The 12,530-nt window shown below is 34.5% G+C and overlaps 1 protein-coding gene across 1 annotated transcript in view; it reads left to right on the top strand.

The window, feature by feature from the left end:
• LOC131936273 (phospholipase D1) overlaps positions 1-12,530 on the top strand; it is an 87,305-nt gene that overhangs the window by 62,971 nt on the left and 11,804 nt on the right. The window contains exons 5-13 of the mRNA XM_059293185.1: positions 660-725; positions 1,328-1,485; positions 3,476-3,628; positions 4,580-4,729; positions 5,140-5,223; positions 6,609-6,690; positions 7,216-7,329; positions 11,447-11,589; positions 11,994-12,093. Coding sequence (XP_059149168.1) covers positions 660-725; positions 1,328-1,485; positions 3,476-3,628; positions 4,580-4,729; positions 5,140-5,223; positions 6,609-6,690; positions 7,216-7,329; positions 11,447-11,589; positions 11,994-12,093 — 1,050 coding nt within the window. The remainder of the gene's footprint in view (positions 1-659; positions 726-1,327; positions 1,486-3,475; positions 3,629-4,579; positions 4,730-5,139; positions 5,224-6,608; positions 6,691-7,215; positions 7,330-11,446; positions 11,590-11,993; positions 12,094-12,530) is intronic.

Here is a 12,530-nt window from a genome sequence, read left to right as displayed (position 1 = left end):
TGAAAAGAAATTTTAAGTACAGCTTTAGGTGATTTCAGGGATGAAAATTCCCCGTTTTTACCTGTACTTGTACGTTTTATCAATTGGATTTTAACCTTATCAGATCTCCCCTGAATTAATACTTTTTATGTAAACAGAACATCAGGGAGCGCGATTTAATAAATGTTATCTAACAAATGATGGGCATATGTAAATGCAGTTTGTTTATCGTCATTTATTTCCTATCTAATCATCATCATCTTTTGCCATATGTGCCCAAGACACAAGGGGTTGATGGACTAGAGCTCATCTATTTCATTGACATGGGCATACAAAGGGATAAAGTGGTCAGCACTATGCCCAGTCGCCTTTGTTTCCCTAACTTGAGTTAGGCACCCATCAGAGCTGGGTAGACTCAGGAACGTTTCTATTGATTTGAACCGAGATTTGAACATGAGACTTTTGGGTTAGCAGTCTAGCAATCTACTGCTAGGCCACACATTTGTATTTTAAATTACTGATTTAAAAGATATTTAAAGATATTTTTCTCTGATTTTAGAATTATCAACATTTTGAATACGCTCTGATTCTAACTTCAGAAACACCTTTGTTTTATCAAATTTCTGAAACATCAATACTGGTTGTAGTTTCAAAAACACCTTCGTTTTATTAAATTTCAGAAACACCTGAAAGAATATCTAGAGAACTTGATGACATGCAGGTCTTACAGAAACCATCCTGAGACTGTAAGTTTTATGGTGCACACAATTGTTTAATTATCTGGTCCATGAGCTGTAGTTTTAATGGTATATTAGAAACACTTTATTTAGAGCCATTGATATTTTACATGCTATTCCTACATTCAATGTCATTTATTATTCAATATTTTTGGTACATTGCATGAAATTATCTAGGGTTAGCATGATCTTGAATAGTCCAAAGAAATATTTACATGTTTTGTGTATATATGTCTATATAAACACAGAATTTGTCTAAGAATTTGTTATTAACGATTTCAGAGATATAATTTACCACTTAGGATGTATTTTATGGTCTTTTATTTAAGATGCATAACTGTTTAAATTTGTTTTAATACATTTACCAGCTCAAAATTTTAACATAAATTTTTTAAAAACTTTAAAAAAAAAAAAAAAAAAAAAAACTTTGAAATAGTAAAGGGAGGTAACCTGTTGCTTGTAGTGTAACACTGAAAAATAAAACCAACTTACTTTGTTACTAAAAGATTGGTCATTAATGTGTAAGAGAGTTCTTATTTTCTATTTGATTCCACATCATATTTGTGGTTTTAATCCACCAAGATCACCCACAATGTCCTTTCTCTGAACAGCTCAAGTTTTTTGAAGTGAGCCACTTATCATTTGTGAACAAGTTAGGGATCAAGGCCAAGGAGGGGCTGATAGAGAAGTGTTCTGGGGGTCGGAGGATCAATATACAATGCTGCGGCTGTCTTAGGAATGTGCACTTTGCTGGCACTTGGAACAAGCGGTCAGTGGCAAGATATAGGGCCAGTAACATGCGTCATGTCATTCAGTGACAGTATACAGGGCTAGTCACTTGTTTCTGTGTCATAGGGCTAGCTTGATCTGTTTGTGTCGTGGTATAGAGCTAGTTACATTTGTCAGTGTCATGTCATTCAGTGACAGTATACAGGGCTAGTAACTTGATTCTGTGTCATAGGGCTAGCTTGATCTGTAAGTGTCATGTTATAGAGCTGATTACATTTGTCAGTGTCATGTCATTCAGTGACAGTACACAGGGCTAGTCACTTGATTCTGTATCATAGGGCTAGCTTGATCTGTCAGTGTCGTGGTATAGAGCTAATTACATTTGCCAGTGTCATGTCAGTTAGTGTCAAAAAACAATGCTAGTTATGTCAGTCGGTGTCAATATACAGGGCTAGTTATGTCAGTCAGTGTCATGTCTCTTTTCTTTATAGTTATTTAAATAATAACACATTATTATTTTTTATTATTGCATAATTATATAAAAGTTTGTTATTAAAACATATTTTTAAAATTTTCTTTCAATTATTTTCATAAAGTTCATTTTGTGTTGATTTAATTGATACAATATTAATTAGAAGTTAATTTATATAAGGTCAGTAAACCTCCTCCCTTCAATGTCCGGAACCTTAGTGACCTGGCTAAGCCAAGAGTAATTTAATTGTGCTGGTAAACCTGTAAATTGTATTATCAATTCAATATCCACAACTAAGTGATTTTTATTTTCCTTTCACTGCTAGTAATCCAATTTAGCTTGGGGTAGGAATAAAAAATTGTTTTGTTAATTCTTCTCTAAACCAAGCCATGCAATTTTTTAATGATTTAATCATTTCCTTCATAACAACACACTGCAGGCTTTATCAGACCAGCTCAGTTGTGTATTCAAATTTGTTTGCCTCTAGAGGTCTGGGTGTTTATGTTTTGTTTTCTTTTTTGTTTGTTTTGGCAGCTAGTCAATCATGCTAATTTTCCTAATTTAATAATAACATTGGGTAAGATATGTGAAATAAGAAAAGACATTGGTGACTTGTTATTCTATTAAGATTTTTTGTATGGTAGGGGGTAAGTCAGACATGCAAATATTTCCTAATTTAATAATAACATTGAGAAAGATACACGAAATAAGAAAAGACAATGGTGACTTATTATTATATTGAAATTTTTTGTATGACAGATCAGACATGCAAATTTTTATTAATTTAATAATAACATTGAGAAAGTTATTTTAAGATAAAAATGTAAATGGGGACTGATTAGTCTATTAATGTTTTTTGTATGGTAGACCAGACTTACACCTTTTCCTAATTTTATAACAATAACAATTTTGTATAAGAAAACAAAATGCGTTGGTAGTTATTCCATAGAATATTTTTCTATGGTATGCAAGGCATGAAACTTTTCCTAATTTAATAGCAATGTAAACAATAGGCCAAAATGTATTAACAAAGTACAATTGTAGGATTATGGCATAGAATTTTTTTTATCTTAATTTAGAACCAAATGTGACATAATAAAAACAATGGGGGTTACTGTATAGAATTCTTTTCTATGGTAGATCAGACATGTAATATTTTCTTTTTGAATTATAAAGAATGAAATGTGAAATAATAAAAGGTAATCAGGTTACTGTATAGATTTTGCTATGGAAGAACAGAAGGGACTTTAGTATTATAAACTATCAATGTGCAATATGTGAGCAAGTACTGGTTTTATTATGTTTAAATTTTTAAATGAAAGTCTTAAGTTTCCAGGCTTGAGTCTTTAGTATGACACTGAGTTCACCCAGCTCTGATAAATACATGACTCAAGTTAGGGAAACGAAGGTGGTTGGGCATAGTGCGGACCATGCTACCTCCAGCTTGTCCAGGTTCAAAGAAACAGATTAACTCTACTTCAACTGCCCCATGTGTCTTCATCAAAAAATGAAAAAAAGATAATTAAAAAAAAATTAATATCCTCCTTCCCTGTTCCAGGTGGCTGGTTGTGAAAGATAATTTTATCCTGTACGTGAGGCCAGAGGATGGCCATATCAGTGATGTCCTGCTGATGGACTCGGCCTTCTCAGTCAAACATGGCCTCTCTAACACAGGGGCCAAACATGGTGTGCTCATTGAGAATATAAGCAGGTGAGCTATTCTTTGTGAGGTACTAGTATTGTTGTAGTCATAGAGAACATAAGCAGGTGAGTCATTCTTTGTGAGGTACTTGTATTGTTGTGCTCATTGAGAACATAAGCAGGTGAGTCATTCTTTGTGAGGTACTTGTAATTGTTTTGATCATAGAGAATATAAGCAGGTGAGTCATTCTTTGTGAGGTACTTGTATTGTTTTGATCATAGAGAATATAAGCAGGTGAGTCATTCTTTGTGAGGTACTTGTATTGTTGTGATCATTGAGAACATAAGCAGGTGAGTCATTCTTTGTGAGGTAGCCTACTCATATTGTGTGCTCATAGAGAATATAAGCAGGTGATCTATTCTTTGTGAGTTACTTGTATTGTTGTGATCATAGAGAATATAAGCAGGTGAACCATTCTTTGTGAGGTACTTGTATTGTTGAAGTGATAGAGTAAGCAGGTTAGTGTTCTTTGTGAGGTACTTGTATTGTTGTGATCACAGAGAATATAAGCAGGCGAGTCATTCTTTGTGAGGTACTTGTATTGTTGTGATCATAGAGAATATAAGCAGGTGAGCCATTCTTTGTCAGGTAGCCTACTCATATTGTGTACTCATAGAGAATATAAGCAAGGCATTGTTTGTTCAGTAAAAGCAGCTAGGGATGGTGCTGACCACACAATCCCTTAATCTGCCAAGGGTATAGAAATAGATTAACTCTACATCACCGGCCCCATATACTCTTAGTATGAAAACATACCAAAAGATACTTGTTCTTTTTTATTACTTGAAAATATAAGGTCATTTAAGATATGTGTAACATAGTATTTAAAATTGATGATAAAATGTTGGACAGCTAGGTAATTAAAGAAATGCTTGTAGGTATTTAAACCTAGAAAGCTGCTGATAAAATTTTGGACGGCTAGGTAATTAAAAAAATGCTTGTGTGTGTGTTTTTCTCTAGAAAGCTGCTGATCAAGTGTTGGACAACACGTAAAGCCAAGGAATGGGCCAGGGAAATAGAAGACACAGCCAAAAGACTAGCAACAGACTACATTGAACACAATAGGTTTAGTTCTTTTGCTCCTGCCAGGGAGTCTACTTATGCCAGGTGGTAAGTTAATTTTGGGGTTATTTCATATGCCAGGTTGTAAGTTAATTTTGGGGTTATTTCATATGCCAGGTTGTAAGTTAATTTTGGGGTTATTTCATATGCCAGGTGGTAAATCAATTTTGGGGTTATTTCATCTGCTATGTAGATTTGTGGGATTGAGGGTTATTTCATATGCCAGGGGTAAGTGGAGCTAAGATTTTATCAGGTTTACTTTATATGTCAGCTGACACCCATTTTTTAGACTATTTCTTATACTAGTTGGTAAGGTGGTTCACATACCTGATGTTCATTAAGGCACTATATTATATTAAATAACATGTTATAAGCCATCTGTGTTGCCAGCTAAGAATTTTACTTATATAAAACCTTTAAGTTTTTCTTTTTGCTTTATGTTAACTTTTCTTACCAAGGTTTGTTGATGGGAGGAGCTACTTTGAGGCTGTTGCTGATGCCCTGGAGAAAGCCAAGGAGGAAATCTACATCACAGACTGGTGGTGGGTTGCTGGTGGTGTTGTTTGTTGGTGTTGTTGTTTGTTGGTGTTGGTGGTGGTGTTGTTGTTTGTTGCAGTTGTTGTTTGTTGGTGTTGCTGTTTGTTGGTGTTTGTTGTTGTTGCTGTTTGTTGGTGTTGTTGTTTGTTGGTGTTGTTGTTTGTTGGTGGTGTTGTTTGTTGGTGGTGTTGTTTGGTGTTGTTTGTTGTTGGTGTTGTTTGTTGGTGGTGTTGTTGTTGGTGGTGTTGTTTGTTGGTGGTGTTGTTTGTTGGTGGTGTTGTTTGTTGGTGGTGTTGTTTGTTGGTGGTGTTGTTTGTTGGTTTTGTTGTTTGTTGGTGTTGTTGTTTGTTATGGTGTTGTTGTTTGTTATGTTCTCTGTTTTGTCGCAGTCTGTCTGGCTGCCAGTTTGAGCTCTGTATTGATGTAGCATGAGGCATCTGGGGACGACAAAATTGAAGGGTGGGGCTGAGGCCCTATGCTCCACAAGGAGAAAAGAGGATCATGAAGCATCAGTACAAATTGTTTTGTGACAGGATATTAATGGATTCCAGAATTATAACCTCCCCAGTCACTTCAAAACTGTTTAGTTCATAAAAACTTGAAACCAAAACTGAAGAAAAACCAGTTATAATATTTGCATTACCTGAATTGCCACCATGTTAAGAGTATTTTGGGGTGATGAAAACTAATATAACTAAAATATTTTTTTCTCAACCTAATGCTATAATATTTAGTATATAGTTATGACTCAATGAGTTAAGTCTAAAAAAAAAAAAATGGCTGAGAATTTCATGCCATTGCCATAGTGATGGTGGCCATCTCCGTGCTCAAAATTTTTTCTAGATTTTGTAATCCTTCTTTTCTTTATAATTTTTAAAGTTTGTATTGTTCTTCTGTTTTTTTTTTTAAATCTTTTTACTGATAACCTACAAACACAAAGAACACAGTACCTGCTGTTGAAGCTTAGTAAAATAAAGTTTCATTTTATTTCACACTTGAATTACTAAAATGTATTTGATTTCTTTTTTTTTTATTCTACTGCAAATATTTTATATTTGTGTTAAATTAATATAATTATAGAATTTTTAGATAGAAAATATTTTTGTAAACAAAAATTTGTGTGCATTCTCACAGTGAATACTGATCTGATTTTGTCATCTAATTTAGCATCTCTTTGAATAGCTGTTTATAAAAGTGTTACAACTTAAAACTGGTAGATGGGTTATAGGGCTGGTAAGTAGGTCACCAACCAGTTCTATTGAGCCGTAGAACTGGTTGATGACCTACTTACTAGCCCTATTGTAATAGATTAAGAGTAGTACGGATGAAATAAGAATGTGGATGTGTTTTCACAATATTGTGTGTACAAGTGTTTGTGTATTTTGAACAGGCTGAGTCCAGAAATTTACTTGAAGAGACCAATTGTGGATGGTGACAAATGGAGACTTGATGTCGTACTCAAGAGGAAGGCAGTAAGTTCATTTAGGGATACTTTAGGGATACTTTAGGGATACTTTAGGGATACTTTAGGGATACTTTAGATCAGTGGTTCTTAACCTGGGTTTTTAGATCAAACCTCTAGTGTTCAGTAAGTCAGTCTCAGGAGTTCGGTGGAGGTCAAGACATACATCCAACTCATATGATTCACGATCAGATTTTGTCAGTGCGGACAATAGAACTATTAAGAAGGGTTAGGTGAATGTAAATATAAACTGTTGAGGTTCGGTCCCACCTAAATGTTAAGAACCACTGCTTGGAAATAATACCACCACTGAGCCAAAAAAGAGTTCAAACCCTCTGACAGATAAGGCTCGATCCCTTCCAACACTAAAAAAAAAAGAATGAAGAAGAAGAAGAAAGCCAAAAAAAAACATAGCTAGTGAAAAAAAGGAAATTAAAAATGCTGCTAGTGTAACACACATCGTAACACTAATACTACCTGTATTTTGTTATTATCACTGTTACTCTAGAAAACTTTTGACTGAAATGTTTTCCAGGAAGAGGGTGTGAAAGTGTTTGTGCTGCTGTATAAAGAAATCGAGGCAGCGCTGACCATCAAGAGTAGTTACAGTAAACAGACACTTGTGTCTCAGTGTCCAGAAAATATTAAGGTTGGTCATTTTATTATGCTGGACATCAAGAGTAGTTACAGTAAACAGACACTTGTGTCTCAGTGTCCGGAAAATATTAAGGTTGGTCATTTTATTATGCTGGACGTCAAGAGTAGCTACAGTAAACAGACACTTGTGTCTCAGTGTCCAGAAAATATTAAGGTTGGTCATTTTATTATGCTGACCATCAAGAGTAGTTACAGTAAACAGACACTTGTGTCTCAGTGTCCAGAAAATATTAAGGTTGGTCATTTTATTATGCTGGACATCAAGAGTAGTTACAGTAAACAGACACTTGTGTCTCAGTGTCCAGAAAATATTAAGGTTGGTCATTTTATCATGCTGGACATCAAGAGTAGTTACAGTAAACAGACACTTGTGTCTCAGTGTCCAGAAAATATTAAGGTTGGTCATTTTATTTTGCTGGACGTGATTGAAGTGATATGTTGACTAAATGGTTACAATAGGTACTATCAGCATATATACGTAAATGACAATCGAGCTTTGTGTATTGTAAAAAAACAAAAAGTAAAATACCCTTTGAACCTTCTTGTCCATAGAACAGGTGAGATAGATTTCACCTGTTTTGTGTCCTCGGCATATAAAGGGATAATAGGGTCAGCACTATGCCCAGTTGCCTTTACTTTCCCTGAGTCAGGCATTCATCAGAGCTGTGTGGACTTGAGCCCAGGATCTGAACTCAAGACCTTTGGGCTAGCATTAGAAAACTCTAGCATTAGACCATGTCATCCCTGAAAGCTCTTCCTGTCATTAACCTTAACATCATTAGCCTTAACATCATTAGCCTTAACATCATTAGCCTTAACATCATTAGCCTTAACATCATTAGCCTTAACATCATTAGCCTTAACATCATTAGCCTTAACATCATTAGCCTTAACATCATTAGCCTTAACATCATTAGCCTTAACATCATTAGCCTTAACATCATTAGCCTTAACATCATTAGCCTTAACATAATTAGCCTTAACATCATTAGCCTTAACATCATTAGCCTTAACATCATTAGCCTTAACATCATTAGCCTTAACATCATTAGCCTTAACATCATTAGCCTTAACATCATTAGCCTTAACATCATTAGCCTTAACATCATTAGCCTTAACACCATGGTTAAAATCTGCAACAAACTGGCCAATCCTCAACCCAGCATTAAGATCACTAGAAGCTAGAAAAATCAAGGGAGGGAACTTTGTTAAAAGTTAACAACCCTCTGGTGGTAAATTTTTTTTTACTTTGGAAGTAATTTTATAAATGATTATATTAAAACAAAAAGTATTCAGTAGCCAGGTAAGAAAAATACAAGTTTTAATAGGCCAAGTTTCAGAATCTGAATAAAAATAAACATCATATGTGCAGCTTTCCCCCCATTTTATTTCTTATTAGCAACTAGCTATATTTTATGAAAAGTAGAATACTTCTGAACTTTCAAATACCTATTTTCCCCTCCATTAAATTCACTATAAAAGTTTTTATAATAATGCTATCTGGCACTGTCAATGAACTAGCTTGCCAAGGCAATTGCTCAATGTGTATTTATTTAGAGTGGTGTGTCTTTATGTCAACCCAGTTAATCGGGAGAAAATTCTAGTCAACTCTAGTCATCATTGGGAGTTTAGAGAAGGTATTGTAATCAAGCAAAAAGTCAAAATCATGATTTTCTCAAATCTTGTCATTTTAGACCTTCCTGACTCGACTTTTTAGACCTCCCTGATTCGGAACAACTTAATTTTGCAATCTTGTCTGTGTGTGTGTCTGTCTGTGAACACGATAACTTGAGTACTGTTAAAGCTAGGTTGATGAAATTTCATTTAAGTATCTATTATATCAAATTTGTAGTTCTGTATCATCTTTCCAGCCATTTCTGGTAACTGGAAGTGGAACTTATTCTACTTTCGTTTTTTTTTCAAAAGCCTATCACGAGTACTGTTTCTGATAAACCCATGAAATTTCCCATATTAGTAAAAGATCCAATTCTCTGCCTTCTGTCAAATTTAGAGTAATTTTCTGTAACCGAAAGTAGTAATTAATGCTATTTCTGATTTCTCAAAAAATGCATATGACTTTATAAAGTACTATTGTTTGCTGTTCACTTGGGGTGCAATTCAGAGGCCACCACTGTGAACCGTCTCTGTTGGTGGCCAGGGTCACAGAATTGGCAACACATTTTAATGCATCTTCCTTGTTGAGTTTTGGTTTGAAGTTAGCATCAACGTAACCATAGAGATATGTACTGCCTGAACCTCCAATTGGTGAATGGCATTCTTGAGTTTTGGTTTGAAGTTAGCATCAACGTAACCATAGATATATGTACTGCCTGAACCTCCACTGGTGAATGGCATTCAAAATAGCAATCCACCATTAGGGATAGAGTACAGCTGTCCTCCCTCCCATCATCAACGTAACCATAGAGATACGTACTGCCTGAACCTCCAATTGGTGAATGGCATTTGATATAATAATCCACCAATAGGGATAGAGTACATCTGTCCTCCCTCCATGTCTGTCCCAGCCTGCCAGGATGATGCCAGCATAGAGCTGGTCCCTTTGGTCATAACACAGCTACCTGAGTATATTAGCCACTGTTTTATCCAGGGGTTCCTCTCTGTTCTGTTAAATTCATTTGTGGTACTTTACAATGTTAGCTATAGTTTGAGTGTAAAATTCATCTGGTCCCTGTGGTCATAACACAGCTGCTTAAATATATTAGGCACTGTTTTAACCAGGGGTTCCTCTCTGTTCTGTGAAATTTATTTGTGAAACTTTACAAAATGTCAGCTATAGCATGCAGAGAGCTGGTACCTGTGGTCATAACACAGCTACCTGAATATATTAGCCACTGTTTTATCCAGGGTTTCCTCTCCTGCCTCCATTATTTCTGAAATTCAATTGTGGTACTTTACAATGTTAGCTATAGTTTGAGTGTAAAATTCATCAGGTCCCTGTGGTCATAACACAGCTGCTTAAATATATTAGACACTGTTTTATCCAGGGTTTCCTCTCTGTTCTGTGAAATTTATTTGTGGCCTTTTACAAAATGTCATCTATAGTTTGAGTGTTGGCTGCTGAGCCAGAGTGGCAACACTAGATGTGTGTTTTTTACTTTCTCGTATATACGAAGTATAGAGAAAGTAGGCCCTATTGTAATCGTGCAAAAAAAAATCGAGATTTTTACAAATCTCGACGTTTTACACCTCACTGATAGGGAAAAACATAATTTTGCAATCTTGTCCGTATGTCTGTGTGTGTGTGTGTCTGTGTGTCCGTGTGTAAACACGATTACTTGAGTACCGTTACAGCTAGGTTGATGAAATTTCATATATAAGTATTTTATCAAAATCGTAGATCCGTATCAACTTTTGAGCGATTTTCGATAACCGGAAGTGGTACTTTTCCTACTTTGAATTTTTCAAAAGCCTATAACTTGAGTACTATTTCAGATAGATACATGAAATTTCACATGTAAGTAAAAGATCTAATTCTCTACCTTCTGTTAAATTTTGAGTAATTTCCGTTGACTGGAAGTAGTAATTTACGCTACTTTTGATTTCTCAAAAAACTAATGTAAATTTTAGAAGTACTAATAATATTGCGCACTATTATGCGCTTTTTTATTTGGCGTTCACTTGGTGTGCAATTAATTTGTCTACGAGATTTTATTCCATTTTTAAAACTTTAAGTATTTAAAATGGATTAAAAATCATGTCTATAGCCCGAGTTCCCATCCCCTGTTATTTTATATAAGAATATTCGAGAAAGTTTAGGGGAGATCACTCCCGGTTTATTTTTAGTTCATTGACCTTCTGTTTTGTTTTTTTATTATTTCCAACATTTGAAATGTGGTGTGTAAACTTGTCATTGATGTGAGTTACAAAACACATCATGGCACCAAAGAGTTTAAAAAAAGCTATCTGGCACTGTGCTGTAATACATTTTATCGGTAGATAATGAGGTTATGAATTGTACTGGCATGTATTGAGGTTGGCATTTAGTTAATTTCATTGACAGATATTGAGATGAGTTAAATGGCATTTAATTTAAAAAATTGGCTGGTATTGAGATGAGTTAAATGGCATTTAATTAATTTAATTGGCAGGTATTGAGACATCCAGATCACATCCCAGGCAAAGGTGTCTTGCTGTGGGCCCATCATGAAAAGCTGGTCATCATTGACCAACAGGTGGCCTTCACAGGTGGTTTAGACTTGTGCTATGGGAGATGGGATGATGAGTATCACAGGTAGGGTTTTGTATAGGACAAAGATCAACACCATTGTAGTTTTAAATTTTTTTTTCAAATTTAAAAAAATCAATTAAAATTTATATTTTGAATTTAGAAAAATAAAAATTGAAAAGTGAAGTTTCAAAACATGGGTTTGGTATAAAAACTTAAAATGTGATTGATTATTTTTATTTTTTAAAGATCTTTTAATGTGTTTTCAAACACCTGTATGGAATTGAATGTCTTATGTTACCAATTTTTTAAATGTAAATTAAGCATGATTAGCATCTTAACAGAATTAGCCTTATACGATGCAGACTACTGACTTTTAGCAAAAAATATGATTACGTTCAACCCTGGAACAGTTTTAAGAAATAACTTCCTAAATTTTGGCTGTAATTTCATGATTTTTTCCCTTCTAGGATGACAGACCTTGGGTCCATCAGTCTAATGCCAAAAAACGGAAATGGTCACAACGCTTCAAACAACTTTATCAACTCCAGCAACACGGAAGTCTCTGTGGTAATCTACACTCTGTGGGAAATAAAAATCTTCATGACTGACACCTACTGTGTGCTAATTAATTAGCCATTGATCATTATTTCAATCAGTCTTTTACCATATTTGTGAAATGAATACAAATACAGTACTGACTGGTAGAATGGCTAATGATACTCAATTAAAAAAATACATAACAATATAAAATTATACCATAGTGTTTAGACAGTACTCTACTTTAAATTGATTTTTAGATGGACACATTATTTAAATGCATCATATTCTATAGTATTTTTACCATAAAAACCAAACACTCAATACGTGGTCTGTAGTCAAGTTAAATTCATTGTTTAGGATATTTGACTTAATTTGTTCCAGTCACGCTTAGTTAATATTAAACATTTTGCTGGACAGTTTCTTACAAAACAGGTGAAATAATTTAGAACTTTCCATTTTAATTT

This window comes from Physella acuta, unplaced genomic scaffold, assembly GCF_028476545.2.
Source record: "Physella acuta isolate Inbredline_101_S28 unplaced genomic scaffold, ASM2847654v3 ptg000174l, whole genome shotgun sequence".
NCBI lineage: Eukaryota > Metazoa > Mollusca > Gastropoda > Physidae > Physella > Physella acuta.
Note: the sequence above shows the minus strand (reverse complement) of the source record. Positions and strands in the feature narration are given on the sequence as shown.